At 45.1% G+C, this 15,189-nt stretch overlaps 1 protein-coding gene across 2 annotated transcripts in view; it reads left to right on the top strand.

Moving 5' to 3' along the window:
* The window catches only part of PLAAT1 (phospholipase A and acyltransferase 1), an 87,429-nt gene that overhangs the window by 31,814 nt on the left and 40,426 nt on the right, over positions 1-15,189 (top strand). For both annotated transcript variants that reach the window (XM_073673097.1, XM_073673098.1), the window contains exon 3: positions 4,998-5,266. In XM_073673097.1, the coding sequence (XP_073529198.1) occupies positions 4,998-5,266 (269 nt within the window). The remainder of the gene's footprint in view (positions 1-4,997; positions 5,267-15,189) is intronic.

The raw sequence follows: 15,189 nt of genomic DNA, 5'->3' as shown, positions 1-15,189 counted from the left end.
ATATATATATATATATATATATATATATATATTCATATATATACAGTATGTATATACACTGCTGAAAAAAGTAAAGGGAACGGTTAAACAACAGAATATAACTCCAAGTAGATCAAACTTCTGTGAAATCAAACTGTCCACTTAGGAAGCAACACTGATTGACAATCAATTTCACATGCTGTTGTACAAATGGAATAGACAATAGATGGAAATTATTGGCAATTATCAAGACACACTCAATAAAGGAGTGGTTCTGCAGGTGGGGACCACAGACCACATCTCAGTACCAATGCTTTCTGGCTGATGTTTTGATCACTTTTTAATGTGCTTTCACACTCGTGGTGACTTGAGACGGACTCTACAACCCACAGAAGTTTCTCAGGTAGTGCAGCTCATCCAGGATGGCACATCAATGCGAGCTGTGCAAAGAAGGTTTGCTGTGTCTGTCAGCGTAGTGTCCAGAGACTGGAGGCGCTACCAGGAGACAGGCCAGTACACCAGGAGACGTGGAGGGGGCTGTAGGAGGGCAACAACCTAGCAGCAGGACCGCTGCCTCCGCCTTTGTTCAAGGAGAAACAGGAGGAGCACTGCCAGAGCCCTGCAAAATGACCTCCAGCAGGCCACAAATGTGTATGTGTCTGCACAAACAGTTAGAAACCGACTCCATGAGGGTGGTATGAGGGCCCGACGTCCACAGATTGGGGTTGTGCTCACAACCCAACCCAACACCGTGCAGCACGCTTGACATTTGCAACAGAACACCAGGATTGGCAAAGTCGTCACTGGTGCCCTGTGCTCTTCACAGATGAAAGCAGGTTCACACAGAGCACATGTGACAGATGTGACAGAGTCTGGAAACGCCGTGGCGAGTGGTCTGCTGCCTGCAACATCCTTCAGCATGACCGATTTGGCAGTGGGTCAGTAATGGTGTGGGGTGGCATTTCTTTGGAGGGCTGCACAGCCCTCCATGTGCTCGCCAGAGGTAGCCTGACTGCTATTAGGTACCGAGATGAGATCCTCAGAACCCTTGTGAGACCATATGCTGGTGTGGTTGGCCCTGGGTTCCTCCTAATGCAGGACAATGCCATACCTCATGTGGCTGGAGTGTGTCAGCAGTTCCTGCAAGATGAAGGCATTGAAGCTATGGACTGGCCCGCCCGTTCCCCAGACCTGAATCCGATTGAGCAGATTTGGGACATCATGTCTCGCTCCATCCACCAACGTCACGTTGCACCACAGACTGTCCAGGAGTTGGCGGATGCTTTAATCCAAGTCTGGGAGGAGATCCCACAGGAGACCATCCGCAACCTCATCAGGAGCATGCCCAGGCATTGAAGGGAGGTCATACAGGCACGTGGAGGCCACACACAATACTGAGGCTCATTTTGACTTGTTTTAAGGACATTACATCAATGTTGGATCAGCCTGTAGTGTGTTTTTCCACTTTAAGTTTGGGGGTGACTCCAAATCCAGGCCTCCATTGGTTAATAAATTTGATTTCCATTGATGATTTTTGTGTAATTTTGTTGTCAGCACATTCAACTTTGTACAGAACAAAGCATTCAATGAGAATATTTCATTCATTCAGATCTAGGATGTGTTATTTGAGTGTTCCCTTTAATTTTTTGAGCAGTATATATATATATATATATATATATATATATATATATATATATATATGTATATTGCCTAAAATGCAAAGGAGATGTGTCATCTTTAACTTCAGGCCTTTTACCATAACATCAGGCCGCTGTGGTTTTGATGCTGCATAAGAACGCAGCGTCAAAACAGCAGTAAATCTGGACTGTGTGCACATACCTTTAGTGTATAGAATTATTACGCAACTAAATGAAAAACGTAAATTTTCCGATCTCTGTTATTTATTTTCATCTATTAACGTGAGAATAATAATCATACAGCTAAAAATTTACAAAAATACATTTCTGACATTTCTGACATTTCAAAAAACTCTTCTTTTCCACAACAGTCGTAAGCCTTTCATCGATCCATCCATCCATCCATCCATCCATGCAGTCTGTCACTTTCTTAATCTGTTGATGATCAACTTCTTGGGAAGAACCAACCACAGCCTCCTGGGCACTGTTCAGAAAGGTGTATTGTCTTTCTTCACCATAAATCTCCCATTTAAGAAGGGCTCACAATTTCTCATTTGGGTTTAGGTCAGGTGAGGAAGGGGCCAAGTTATTATTCCTTCATCTTTAAGGCCTTTACTGGCAGCCAAGCAGTGGAGACTTTAATGCATTTGATGGTGTATTGTCCGGCATAATAATGTTTTCTTGAAAAATGCTGACTTTTTCCTGTACCATTGATTGAAAAAAGTGATTCTAAAAACTGGCACTAGGATTGGGAGTTTATTATGAGTCCATCTTTAACCTAAATCTAAATCTTTAATCTAAAAGGTGCAACTAGACCCTCTTTAATGATACCAACCTATTGCAATACTCCACCACCACCTTGCTGGTGTCTCAGTTGAAGTAGAGGTCCATGCCTGTTATTAATCCAGCTACGGGTCCATCCATCTGGTTTGTCAAAGTCTCTCTCATCTCAACAGCCCATAAAACCTTTGACAAATTTGTCTTTAGATAGTTCTTGGCCCCTGTCTTAATGTTTCACCTTCTGTGTCTTGAACATCTTGCACTTCTGACCACACCAGGGAAGTTGCAGTTCTGGAATATGACAGCACTGGAGTCTAATGGGTTTCTGGTTGCTTTACGTTTGATTCTTCTCAAATCTTTGGCAGTTAATGTGCGTCTTTTTTCTCAATACGTTTTTTTGCGAGCCTGTTGATTATTTGCAACACAACTTTTGATGGTTTTGTAATCACTCTTCAGTGTCTTAGCAATTCTAAGAGTGCTGAAATGTTCTGTAATAATTTAAAAAAACCTTGACTTTTCTGAGTCAGTTAAATCTTTTTGGCCCATTTTGCCTGAGGAAAACAAGCTGAGTATTAATTTTGTACAACTTGATAAAGGGCGTTGATATCCTTAGGCCACATCCTTCCTCATTACACAAATACACATCACCTGATCTGTTTCATCCAATAAGTTTATACAGTTTGGAGTACAAATAGATGCAGAAAAATTATTATATGGTCCAAATACTAATTGTGTAAATAGCGTAGCACGGTCTGCTTGTGTTAACAAACTATTTAATTGTGGAGCCCTTGAGGGTTCGACCGCCACAGGGATGCTGCATTTCTTTAATGGAGTGTAGTGTTCCTCGTCTGAGGTAAGAATAGTGTGATAGTCGTGACCCAACCTTTGCATCCAACACCACATTTCTCCACCAGAGGGAGCTAATATGCACCAGGTGCTGCTCCCCTGGTTACAGGGAGACTGGGGAACCAAGAGTTAGGGGAACCAGTTAGTGGGTGAGGGTGGAGGACCTACAAGTTAGTTACACTTTAAATTTCATATTTAATAAAAAGCCATCTTTGGTCTTGGTCTTTGTGCTGTCAAATACTGTGTGTTACTGTGATCTCCCTCCCTGAACGTGGATCCTGTGTGGACCTGCAGGGCAGGGAGACGCGGCCCTCGTACCCCGGCCTTGGGATGAGAGGCAGGTTGTAGACCAGGAATGTCTCAACCCGGCCAAGGACCAGGACCAAGAAGGCCTGGAGCTTAAGAGTGTGGCTCCATAGCAAATGGATCCCAGGCAGGATGCAGACGGAGCAGTGTATGCCACCTGTCCTCGCCATGCTGATATATTCAGAGGGAGTCCGGCTGCAAGAGGGGTACCGGCCCCCGACACTCGACCTTGCTACTCCATGTCCTGGTCGGGAAAGCCCGGTAGGCCCAGAGGATCCCACCGGGTATCGGACGGAGCGGAGCTGCCACCCGTGCCCTTGTTCTGAGAGGAGCTCAGAGGGAGTCTCGGCCTATTTGCACACACACGAACAGGAAAGGATTCGGTCTGTAGTTCAGGAACACTCTGGTGTAGGGTCCCGACTGAATGCTGGACTTACTCGGAGGTTGTCGGACCCCCATCCCTGGTGACCACAGGACTCCGTGGGGAGCAGGGAGTCGCCTTCCCTCTGCCATCTCTAAAGTGAGTAAAGCCTTGGAAGTTCACCCCTATAGCCTCCAGACTGTTTATTCTGCGCTACACCGCACGACGCGGTGCCCGTTCTCCTCTACTCCTGCCCCCTCCATCCTGTCCCTCTCCCCTGAGGCCTTGCTCCGCCTGTGGTGAGTAGTAATAACTTTGGCCGCCATAACACCATGCCTCAGCGGACTGCAGCGGCGCTGGTGGCCTTCACCAGGTGCCACAGGTGACGTAGTCGTTAATCAGCCACTCAACCCGGACAAGCCCACACCATCCTTTTTAATGTGACGGCCCTGAGCACGGGTCGGGTCCGGGCCACGGCTGCACCCCATCTCTTCATCACAGGACCCGACTCCGAGTCCCCCATCACCCAGGGTAAGATAAAAGTGCTTCCGAGAAGAGGCGTCACATAATGACTGCCAATTGGTGAATATGTACTGATTGTTGTGGTATAATACAGCAAAATCATGTGAGGTATATGTAACTCATCATATAGCAAATATATACACCTAATCAGTAATTGAAGGAATGCAGCTACATCTTATGATCCTATTTTTTTTTTCATCCAATACATATAAGAATCACAAACCATCTAAATTATTTTAAAATCAACTGGCTATTTACACTATTAGTGGGAGACAAGACAATGAAAAAAACAATAGTACCTTTTTTGATGTCTCATCTTAGGGGTCAACAAACAGACAAGGAACTGATCCAAGCCCCATTGATGTTCCAATATTTCAACAACATAGTATTCTTATGTTATATTCTATATGCCAAATTCAAAAGTTACAATTTTAATTCTCATAGACTTCCACTCTTATGACAGATGAAGTAATAAGCATCCATCATCTAACAATCAACAGTGTTACTAATATTTTTACCCGTAACCTTCTTTAACCCTCAAATTTTGCTCAATCTTACATTGACAGAAGAAAACACAGTTGCTTCATTTTCAAGCGCAAAGTCTGTCTTCAGCAGAAAGGCTCTTGTAAAGATGCAGCTCCTCAAAGATGTTGTGGGAGACGACACTTACAAAGTGAACAATAAGTATGATGATAAGTACACTCCACTGCCAGCAGAAGAAATCATCCAGCGGGCAGAGATTCTTATTGGACAAGAAATATGTTACGACCTTCTGGGAAATAACTGTGAACATTTTGTCACACTGCTTCGTTATGGAGAAGGTGTATCTGACCAGGTAATATGTCATCATCCTGCTATAACATTATGCCTTCATGTATAAAATGTACCTTAATGGATTATTTAAGACTCAATGAAATGTTATTTGCATTTTTGAGTTAGGCCCTATAAAAGATATTATGGCTAAAATACTGATCAGACCCACAAGTGTGAATGAAGTCTTAATAGAATCAGACACACAGCTGAATAAAAAAAATATCATGCTATTCTAGAAACTTACAATTTTATATTTTAGCATCGTGATCCAGCGGTTGTTTTGATGTTTGCTAGATCTCATTATTCATTAACGCTGCTAAAAACAATTCCGAGCCTACAAAGCATGGTCTGCACAAGAAAACAATTCCAAAATATGCCCATTAAAAAATAACTAAACTTTCATTATGTTTTAATTATGAAACGTTGCAAATCACTTTATTAGGGGATTTTGTCCTCATTTATGTAAAAAATACATGCAATTGTTTTCTAAATCCCAACTTTTTCCCATTCTATTTGCCAATTTTGGGAGTACTGGAGAACTGATGCTGGCAGTGAAAGGGCCTGTATCTTCCTCTAAGTATTCTGCTGCTGCTCTGAAAAGCTCTCAGAAATAGACACAGGAGCTGAACACTTCACTGCCAGCATCAGCACTCAGTACTCCCAAGACAGGCAAATATGCTGAGGAAAAGCAGGGGCTTGATAGATACTTACATTATTTTTTTTATTTTTACAGATATGAAGACAAATTCCTTAATAAAGTGATTTACAAAGTTTCATAATTTTCCATGTTATAAAACAAAACTTAAAGTTTAGTCACTTTTCAACAATTTGTGTTAGGCTATGTGCCCACGATGCAGAAATGCTCCGGATTTTTTCCTGAGCATTTCTGCATCTCCCTGGCAGAAAAAAACGCATGCGGATTGTACATGCGTTTTCCTGCCAGGGACATGCGGATGTGAAGAGTTCTTCACATGCATTTCCGCATGCAGGTTGACAAGCGCTTTCCAAGCGATTAGCATCACTTGGAAGGTGCTTGTGACAACTAGGTCACACTATATAAATCCATGCAAACGGCATGGATTTATATAGTGTGACCCGAGAGAATGGTTAAAAATAAAAAATAAACCTATACTTACCTTCCGATGGCCCCCGAGACTTGCTGCGCTCCTGTGCTGGCTGCCGGCAGATCGGGGTACGCTGTACTGAAAGACCTGCCGTCACATGACAGGTCCTTCAGTCCTGCACGATCTGTTGGCAAGCGAAGAAAAGGGGTCCGGGGGCCGTCGGAAGGTGAATATAATCTTTATTTTTTATTTTATTCTTTTTTTAATGGTACCTGGGTGTGGAGGAGAGTCTCCTGTCCTCCACACCCGGGTACCATTCGCACATTAGAACGCGCCAATTACGCAAGTACAGATGCAGTCTTGCGGAATTGACGCGTTCTAATTCTAGTCAATGGCGGCGAAAACGCAGCGCTTCCGCAAAATTAATGGGCATGCTGCGGATTTTTGAGCGCAGCATAAACGCTGCGGAAAAATCCGCAGCATGGGCATTGAAAGTGCGGAATTGCATTGGAGACCATGGGGGAAGGTTTACCAAGTGTTTCCCAAGCATTTATGCTGCGGAAATTCCGCAGCGTAAACGCTTGAAAAATGCATCGTGGGCACACAGCCTTACAGTAGCTCTATTCTTACTTTGAACCAGAAGGGTTATTGTTTCTTTACTATGTGCATTATTGGGCTTTGGAAACCCATCACTCTGCTGGTTCTCTGTCGTTATACCACTGTCATTATACTAACTATATTACATTATAATACAGTATAACTAACCACTGCATACTAGAAATAACCACAAGAATTGGAAATGTTCTGATCTAGCCATCACAATTTGGCTCAGATCCTTGCCTTTGACCATTTATGCTTCCAACATTTTAACTTCAATAATTGACTGTTTATTTGCTGTTGAATATATCTCATCATTTGACGGGTGTCATTGTAGCCAGATAATCAATGTTATCCACTTTGCCTGTCAGTTGATTTGATGTTATAGCTGATCAGTGTATTTAATACATGAATAGCTGTTTAAATGACAAGTTTCTTGAATATCTGCTCTTATAACACCGGAGACTTAAACATAGATTCAATAGGTTCACCTTTGTACACTCCATGTGACATAATTCTGCTGAGTATATTCCCCTACCCTAGATTTTCTATTAATGGAAAACCATTCCCTCTTTATCAACACTGACTAGTGAAATCCAGTATCCATCTTGTTAAATCTGCTGCACAGTCTGTTCTTCCAAAGTGTACATATATAATTCTGAAAAAGGGGGATAAATGAGTGGCAATCAAAAAGTAGAGAAAGGGTCCATGAGGCCCGAGTTCCAGAACCAGTAAGAAAATGTTAAAATATAACTTTACTGTGCAATTAAAAATATGGTGGAAAAAAAGCAAAAAGGGTAAAGATTAAAGATCCATAAGCTTATGCATTTCGGGTTAGCAACTTTTATTCGTAGCTGTTATAGGAAGATATGAGGTGAACCAATAACAGTTCAGCATGAAGGAAAAAAAGGAGATAACTATCCTGTGTGTAAATTTTATCACAAAAACTAAGGGCTCTCCCAATATTAGCAAAATAAATGTGAATCCCAGAGCCCCATGCATATGTTGCAGAAAAAAAATAATGAATATCAATAAGAGTCTGTGTACACATTGCAGTTTTATTGCACACATGTTGTATCCTTTCCTGTGTGTAAATTTTATTACACGAATTGACATGAATTATTATTTGTTATTTTTTTCCTATTTTTTTTCATTTATTTTGCTAATATTGGGAGAGCCTTAAGTTTTTGTGATGAAATTTACACACAGGATAGGATACATTTATCACCTTTTTCTTTTTTTCCTTCATGCTGATCTGTCATTTGTTACCGCAAACTTTTTGATAAAACTCCACATTTTCCTTTTACTATTTAAACCTTGACCTCATATCTTCCTACAACAACTATGAATACAGGTTGCTAATCCAAAATGCCTAAGCTTATGGATCCTTAATCTTTTTTATCCTTTTTACTGTTTGTCAGCATGTTTTAACTGCACATTAAAGTTATGTTTTAACATTTTCTCATTGGTTCTATAGCTCCGTCCTCATGGACTCTTTCTTCAAACCACCCTGGTGTGTTCCTACACTCCATGCACCACACCCTGACCAAACAAGGTCTACCAGTGTTGCTATGTGAATGCAAGTGGTTTTCACCCTGAATTGTCCCCCCTAGAAGGTGAGCTGATTACTATTTTTTTTCTCCTTCTTCCAATCAAAAAGTGCAGGTGCAAGCCATGAAGGCTAGACCACTGGACTATAAAATTGTCATGGGTGTGTTGCCACGAAGATCGTCACGAGTACACAGCCTGACTTCTCGCAGCTGACTTGTTGATGCTTTGTGTTTCTCGGCAGTGAGGGAGATAATTCTCTCTCTCTCTCTGGGCTAGATGAGGTCCAGCCTCGCCCAGCTGCAATCAATATTTCTGTAGTGAGACTCCTTCATATACCTGCTGGTCTGTTTGGGAGGTGTCGGTGAAAGCATTTCATTCAGACTGACAGAGCGGATCGTGGTGTTTGGAGTTGCTGAGATAAGTGTATTTGGAAGTGTTTTTTTCCCTTTCCTCGCTTTATCATTTATCTCCTTTCCCGTTGGTTTTCCCTCTGTTGTAGTTGAGAAGTTGTTTGTATGCAAGGTGGTTTTGGTTTTTCCCTTGTACTGTCTCGTTCGTCTAAATACTGTGTTTGGGCATATTATTTCTTGTTCCCTTTGGTTGTGATCGGGGTCCTTCTCAGGACTAGATTACTTAGGTGCAGGGATCCTCAGGAGGTAGGGGTTACGCTGGCGGCCTGGACCTCTGTACCTTTAACAGTACCTCCAGGTTGAGGGATTAGTCAGGGCCCCAGCTTAGGGTCAGCTTAGGCCCCCTACCTCCAGTATACAGAGACAGCGTGACATTTTCACCGACCCACTTAGTTTTTCTCCAGCTACTATGGATCCAGTAGCCGGTCTAGCTCGGCAATTGCAGAGTTTGTCCATGGAGCTGGCGGACGTTAGGTCCAAGGTTTGGCATCCTCAGGAGCAAGCCGGACCAGAACCTAAAGTAGCTCTCCCTGATAGGTTCACTGGGGGGCGGGACAAGTTTTTTGTTTTCCGGGAGGCATGTAAATTGTACTTTCGGCTGCGGCCTCGGTCATCGGGGAGTGAAGAACAAAGGGTGGGAATTGTCATCTCGCTCCTACAAGGGGACCCACAATCTTGGGCGTTCTCTCTTCCCCCGGGTTCCCCGGCTCTCCAGTCAGTGGATAGGTTTTTCGCTGCCCTGGGACTCGTATATGATGACCCAGATCGGATCTCCCTTGCTGAGTCTAAGTTACGTAGGATCCAGCAGGGAGATCGTCCGGCGGAGGAATTCTGTTCGGAGTTCCGTAGGTGGGCCACGGACACCCAGTGGAATGACCCGGCTCTTAGGAGCCAGTTTTGTCATGGTTTATCCGACAAATTACAGGATGTGTTGGCACAGTATGACTCTCCCGTGTCTCTGGAAGCCGCTATGGCCCTCGCTATTCGCGTGGACAGACGGCTTCGGGAGAGGTGCGGGATAACTCTACCCCCTGTGATGACTCCACCTCCTACAAGGTCCCCTCATATGGTGGTTCCCCTGGTCAGTCCTGAGGAGCCTATGCAATTAGGAGGGACATCATTTCGGGGGAGGGGACCGGTGGTGCGCCATAAGGCAGGAAGGTGTTTCTTCTGCGGGAGAAAGGGACATTTTATTGGGGGGTGTCCATCCCGTCCCTTGCAGAGTGAAGAGTCGTCGGAAAACTGTTGATCCCAGGTTGTGTGGTGGACGGCAATCTGGGAGTAGGTATTTCGTCCCTAGGTTCGTCTCAGTTTCTCGTACCGGCGGAGGTGGTGGTGGGTACGAGAACTGAGAGGATATCTGTTCTTCTGGATAGTGGGGCCGGGGCCAATCTGGTTGATGCTCGGTTTGCCCGGGTTCAAGGTATGCGGTTGAGTGAGTTGGCTAAACCCATCCCCATATTCTCGATCGATGCCAGGCCTCTCGGGCAGGGAAGTTTTTTGCAAGTTGTGCATGACGTAAAACTTCAAGTGGGGGCAATACATAAAGAACTGTTGTCTTGCTACGTGTTGGAGGGTCTTCCCACTCCTATTGTGTTGGGCCTTCCTTGGTTAGCTAAGCATAACCCGGTTATTAATTGGCAAACCAGGGAGATAAGCCAATGGAGTAAATTCTGTAATAAAAACTGCATGAACACGGTCATTGGTGCGGTTACTCCTTGGGTCTTACCTCCATTTCTGGCGGACTTTGAGGATGTATTCTCGGAGAAAGGGTGTCAGGAACTACCTCCTCATCGCGTGTATGACTGTTCTGTAAAACTGCTCCCTGAGGCCAAGTTACCTAAAGCTAGGTTGTATAACCTTTCTGGTCCTGAGAGGCAGGCCATGAAGGATTATATCTCAGAAAGTCTGGCTAAGGGGCATATTAGACCTTCATCTTCACCAGTGGCTGCGGGGTTCTTCTTTGTTAAGAAGAAAGATGGAGGCCTACGCCCTTGCCTGGATTTCCGTGAACTTAATCGGATTACGGTCCGAGATCCGTATCCGCTCCCACTTATTCCCGATCTCTTTAATCAGATCGTGGGCGCCAAATGGTTTTCTAAGTTGGATCTCAGGGGGGCGTACAATCTGATTAGGATGAAGGAGGGGGATGAGTGGAAGACGGCGTTTAACACTCCGGAGGGGCATTATGAGAACCTTGTCATGCCATTCGGTCTGACTAATGCCCCGGCGGTGTTCCAACACTTTGTTAATGACATTTTTCGCCGCTTGGTGGGACAGTTTGTTGTCATATATCTGGATGATATCCTAATTTACTCGCCGGATCTGGTGTCTCATCAGGAGCACGTTAGGCAGGTGTTACAGATCTTGCGGGATAATAAACTGTATGCCAAGTGGGAAAAGTGTGTGTTCGCCGTACAGGAGCTCCAGTTTTTAGGCTTCCTGGTTTCAGCGTCCGGTTTTCGTATGGACCCTGGGAAAGTGCGGGCAGTTCTTGAGTGGGATCGGCCAGAGAATCTTAAGGCACTACAACGTTTCCTGGGGTTTGCTAATTATTACCGGAAGTTCATTCGTAATTTCTCGTCCATGGTTAAGCCTCTCACTGACATGACTAAAAAGGGGATGGATTTTTCTAGGTGGTCTGACAAGGCTTGTCAAGCATTCTCCTCTTTGAAAAAATGTTTTGCCTCGGCGCCCATACTCGTTCAACCTATTGCGTCTCAGCCATTCATTGTAGAGGTAGACGCTTCCGAGGTAGGGGTGGGAGCAGTATTGTCACAGGGTTCGTCCCCTGGTAAGTGGCATCCGTGCGCCTTTTTCTCTAAAAAATTGTCGTCCGCTGAGAGGAATTACGATGTCGGCAATAGGGAACTCTTGGCCATTAAGTTAGCTTTTGAGGAGTGGCGCCATTTTCTGGAGGGGGCTGTTCATCCGGTCACCGTCATCACCGATCACAAGAACCTGCTATATCTGGAGTCCGCGAAACGTCTGAATCCCAGACAAGCTAGGTGGTCATTGTTTTTTACCAGGTTTAATTTTGTCGTTACATATCGTCCTGGGTCAAAAAATGTAAAGGCGGATGCCTTATCTCGTAGTTTCCCGGGGGCCGGGAATACGGACGACCCGATTCCTATCCTTCAGGAGGGGGTGGTGGTTTCGGCAGTATGCTCTGAGCTGGAGGAGGAGGTATTGGAGGCTCAGGGGGACGCCCCTGTTGGACCTCCAGGGAGATTGTTTGTTCCAGATCAGTTGCGACAAAAGGTGATCGAGGCACACCATAACTCAGTTTTTGCAGGACACCCGGGGAGTAAAGCTACTGTGGATCTCCTCTCGCGTCGGTTTTGGTGGCCTAATTTACATAAGGAGGTGGTAACTTTTGTCGCGTCCTGTGGGGTTTGTGCGCGCTCTAAGACCTCACATACCCGTCCGTCTGGGGCCCTCTTACCTTTGAAGATCCCAGAGCGTCCTTGGACTCATCTGTCTATGGACTTTATTACGGACCTCCCTCCGTCTTCGGGTAAAACGGTCATACTCGTTGTAGTGGACAGGTTCAGCAAGATGGCACATTTTATCGCTCTTCCGGCTCTCCCTAATGCTAAAACTCTTGCGCAGGTGTTCATTGGGGAGATTGTGAGGCTTCACGGGGTACCCTCCGAGGTGGTGTCTGATCGGGGGTCTAAGTTTGTGTCCAAGTTCTGGAAGGCGTTTTGTGCTCGGCGGGGGATGCAGTTGTCATTCTCATCGGCTTTTCATCCTCAGACCAATGGTCAGACGGAACGTATGAACCAGAGCTTGGAGACATATCTCCGGTGTTTTGTGTCAGAGAACCAGGAGGACTGGGCTTCTTTTTTACCTCTGGCAGAGTTTGCTCTTAATAATAGGCGGAGCGAGTCCACTGGTAAGTCCCCGTTTTTTGGGGCATATGGTTTTCACCCCCAGTTTTGTACTTTCAGTGGGGGGGGCTCTTCGGGGGTTCCTGAGGAGGAACGATTTTCCTCATCACTCGCTTCAGTATGGAGAGGGGTGCTGAAGAATCTGAATACTATGGGGAACCGATACAAACGTATGGCTGATAGGAGGAGAGTGTCTGGTCCGGACCTAAGTGTGAACGATCGGGTATGGTTGTCTACCAGGAATATAAAACTTAAGGTTCCCTCCTGGAAACTGGGTCCCAGGTTCATCGGGCCGTACAGAATCAGTTCTATTATTAATCCGGTGGCATTCCGTCTTGACCTCCCCCCTACGTTTAAAATTCACAACGTGTTTCACAGATCATTGCTTAAGAGGTATGTGGCGCCGGTGGTACCGTCACTTTTACCTCCCCCTCCAGTGGTTGTCAATGGTAACTTGGAGTTCCAGGTATCGAGGGTCATTGATTCACGCTTTAATCGCCGGTCCCTTCAGTACCTGGTTCATTGGAAGGGGTATGGTCCTGAGGAGAGGATGTGGGTTCCTGCGTCGGATATTAACGCAGACCGATTAGTTCGGGCCTTCCACACGACTCACCCGGATAAACCTGGCCCTGAGGGTCCGGAGGCCCCTCGTAGAAGGGGGGGTACTGTCATGGGTGTGTTGCCACGAAGATCGTCACGAGTACACAGCCTGACTTCTCGCAGCTGACTTGTTGATGCTTTGTGTTTCTCGGCAGTGAGGGAGTTAATTCTCTCTCTCTCTCTGGGCTAGATGAGGTCCAGCCTCGCCCAGCTGCAATCAATATTTCTGTAGTGAGACTCCTTCATATACCTGCTGGTCTGTTTGGGAGGTGTCGGTGAAAGCATTTCATTCAGACTGACAGAGCGGATCGTGGTGTTTGGAGTTGCTGAGATAAGTGTATTTGGAAGTGTTTTTTTCCCTTTCCTCGCTTTATCATTTATCTCCTTTCCCGTTGGTTTTCCCTCTGTTGTAGTTGAGAAGTTGTTTGTATGCAAGGTGGTTTTGGTTTTTCCCTTGTACTGTCTCGTTCGTCTAAATACTGTGTTTGGGCATATTATTTCTTGTTCCCTTTGGTTGTGATCGGGGTCCTTCTCAGGACTAGATTACTTAGGTGCAGGGATCCTCAGGAGGTAGGGGTTACGCTGGCGGCCTGGACCTCTGTACCTTTAACAGTACCTCCAGGTTGAGGGATTAGTCAGGGCCCCAGCTTAGGGTCAGCTTAGGCCCCCTACCTCCAGTATACAGAGACAGCGTGACAAAAATGCAGACAAAAAAGAATGGCAGTGCTCCCATTACAAAAAAGTGAAAAGTTGTTTATTCAAAGCCCATGTACACAAAGTTTCAGCTCTGGCAAAGAGTCTTTTTCAAGTGAGGAAAATAGTATCTACATTCATTATAAAAACATCAAAAGATTTCATATGTGTGCATTCACATTTCAGAGTAACAAAGTGCCAACGTGTAGTAAATTATGGTAAACATTCATTACACATATAAAAGTGTACAAAACCTCGAAACTATACATGATATGTGCTATTGCAGTGTGGCGCGTGGCAGTAGCTGTGGGCAAGGCACTCGTCTTCCCCACCCCAGCACGTTTTATTAAAATGGAGGTCCAGGCTGGAAGTGTTTGTGCTGTGAGGACCTTATGCCCGTGCAGGCCGCATATAACCAATATTGTTGGTTTGCCAGGACCAGGTGTGTCAAGGTTCAATGAGAGAGACCACCATCCAAAAATAAACTCTTTACTGAACGGTAACTTGATAAAGGTTGTATACTAGGGATAGCAGGTAAAAAGTCTTATGGACATTTGCTTTACTGTATGAAGCATTTTTCCACACAGTATCCTTCCTCTGTAGTTTACTCTAGGGCTTTGAAGGCACACTGTTTCTCCCTACTTCGCCACAACCCAGCTTTAACACTACAGTCCTGATTAACAAGTCTCCTTTACTTGCTCAGGGGTTCCACATCCTATTTCTTCCACTGTTGGCACCATGGATCTCCCACTCTGGACCCTTCTTTAGTCCCCATTTCTCAGTCCTATTAAGGCTCGTTACCTTCAACATTACAAGCTCGAGGTCTCGTGGCTAGGCGTTCTGTCCTAGGACCCAATGCCAGAAGGCCACTCTGTCTCTCTCTGTCACTTTTCCTCAGGTTCTTGCTATCCCTCCTTCTTCAATCTCCTCTCATTGAGGGTCACCCTCCTATGTAGCACTGCTCACTTTGCACTCCAGACTCTATCTGCCTTCCTAGCTGGAAGCATTCACTCTCCCTTAATTCTATCCCCTCCCACTATGGTTAAGCAAATGATATAAAGGACAAGTAAATAGTATAGATCTAAGACCGTAATAATAGTTCCTCAGGGGGAATCACCCACATTGTGACAGATGTAT

Source organism: Phyllobates terribilis, unplaced genomic scaffold (genome assembly GCF_046119375.1).
Source record: "Phyllobates terribilis strain yellow unplaced genomic scaffold, ASM4611937v1 Scaffold_3__8_contigs__length_932513732, whole genome shotgun sequence".
NCBI classification, from domain to species: domain Eukaryota; kingdom Metazoa; phylum Chordata; class Amphibia; order Anura; family Dendrobatidae; genus Phyllobates; species Phyllobates terribilis.
Note: the sequence above shows the minus strand (reverse complement) of the source record. Positions and strands in the feature narration are given on the sequence as shown.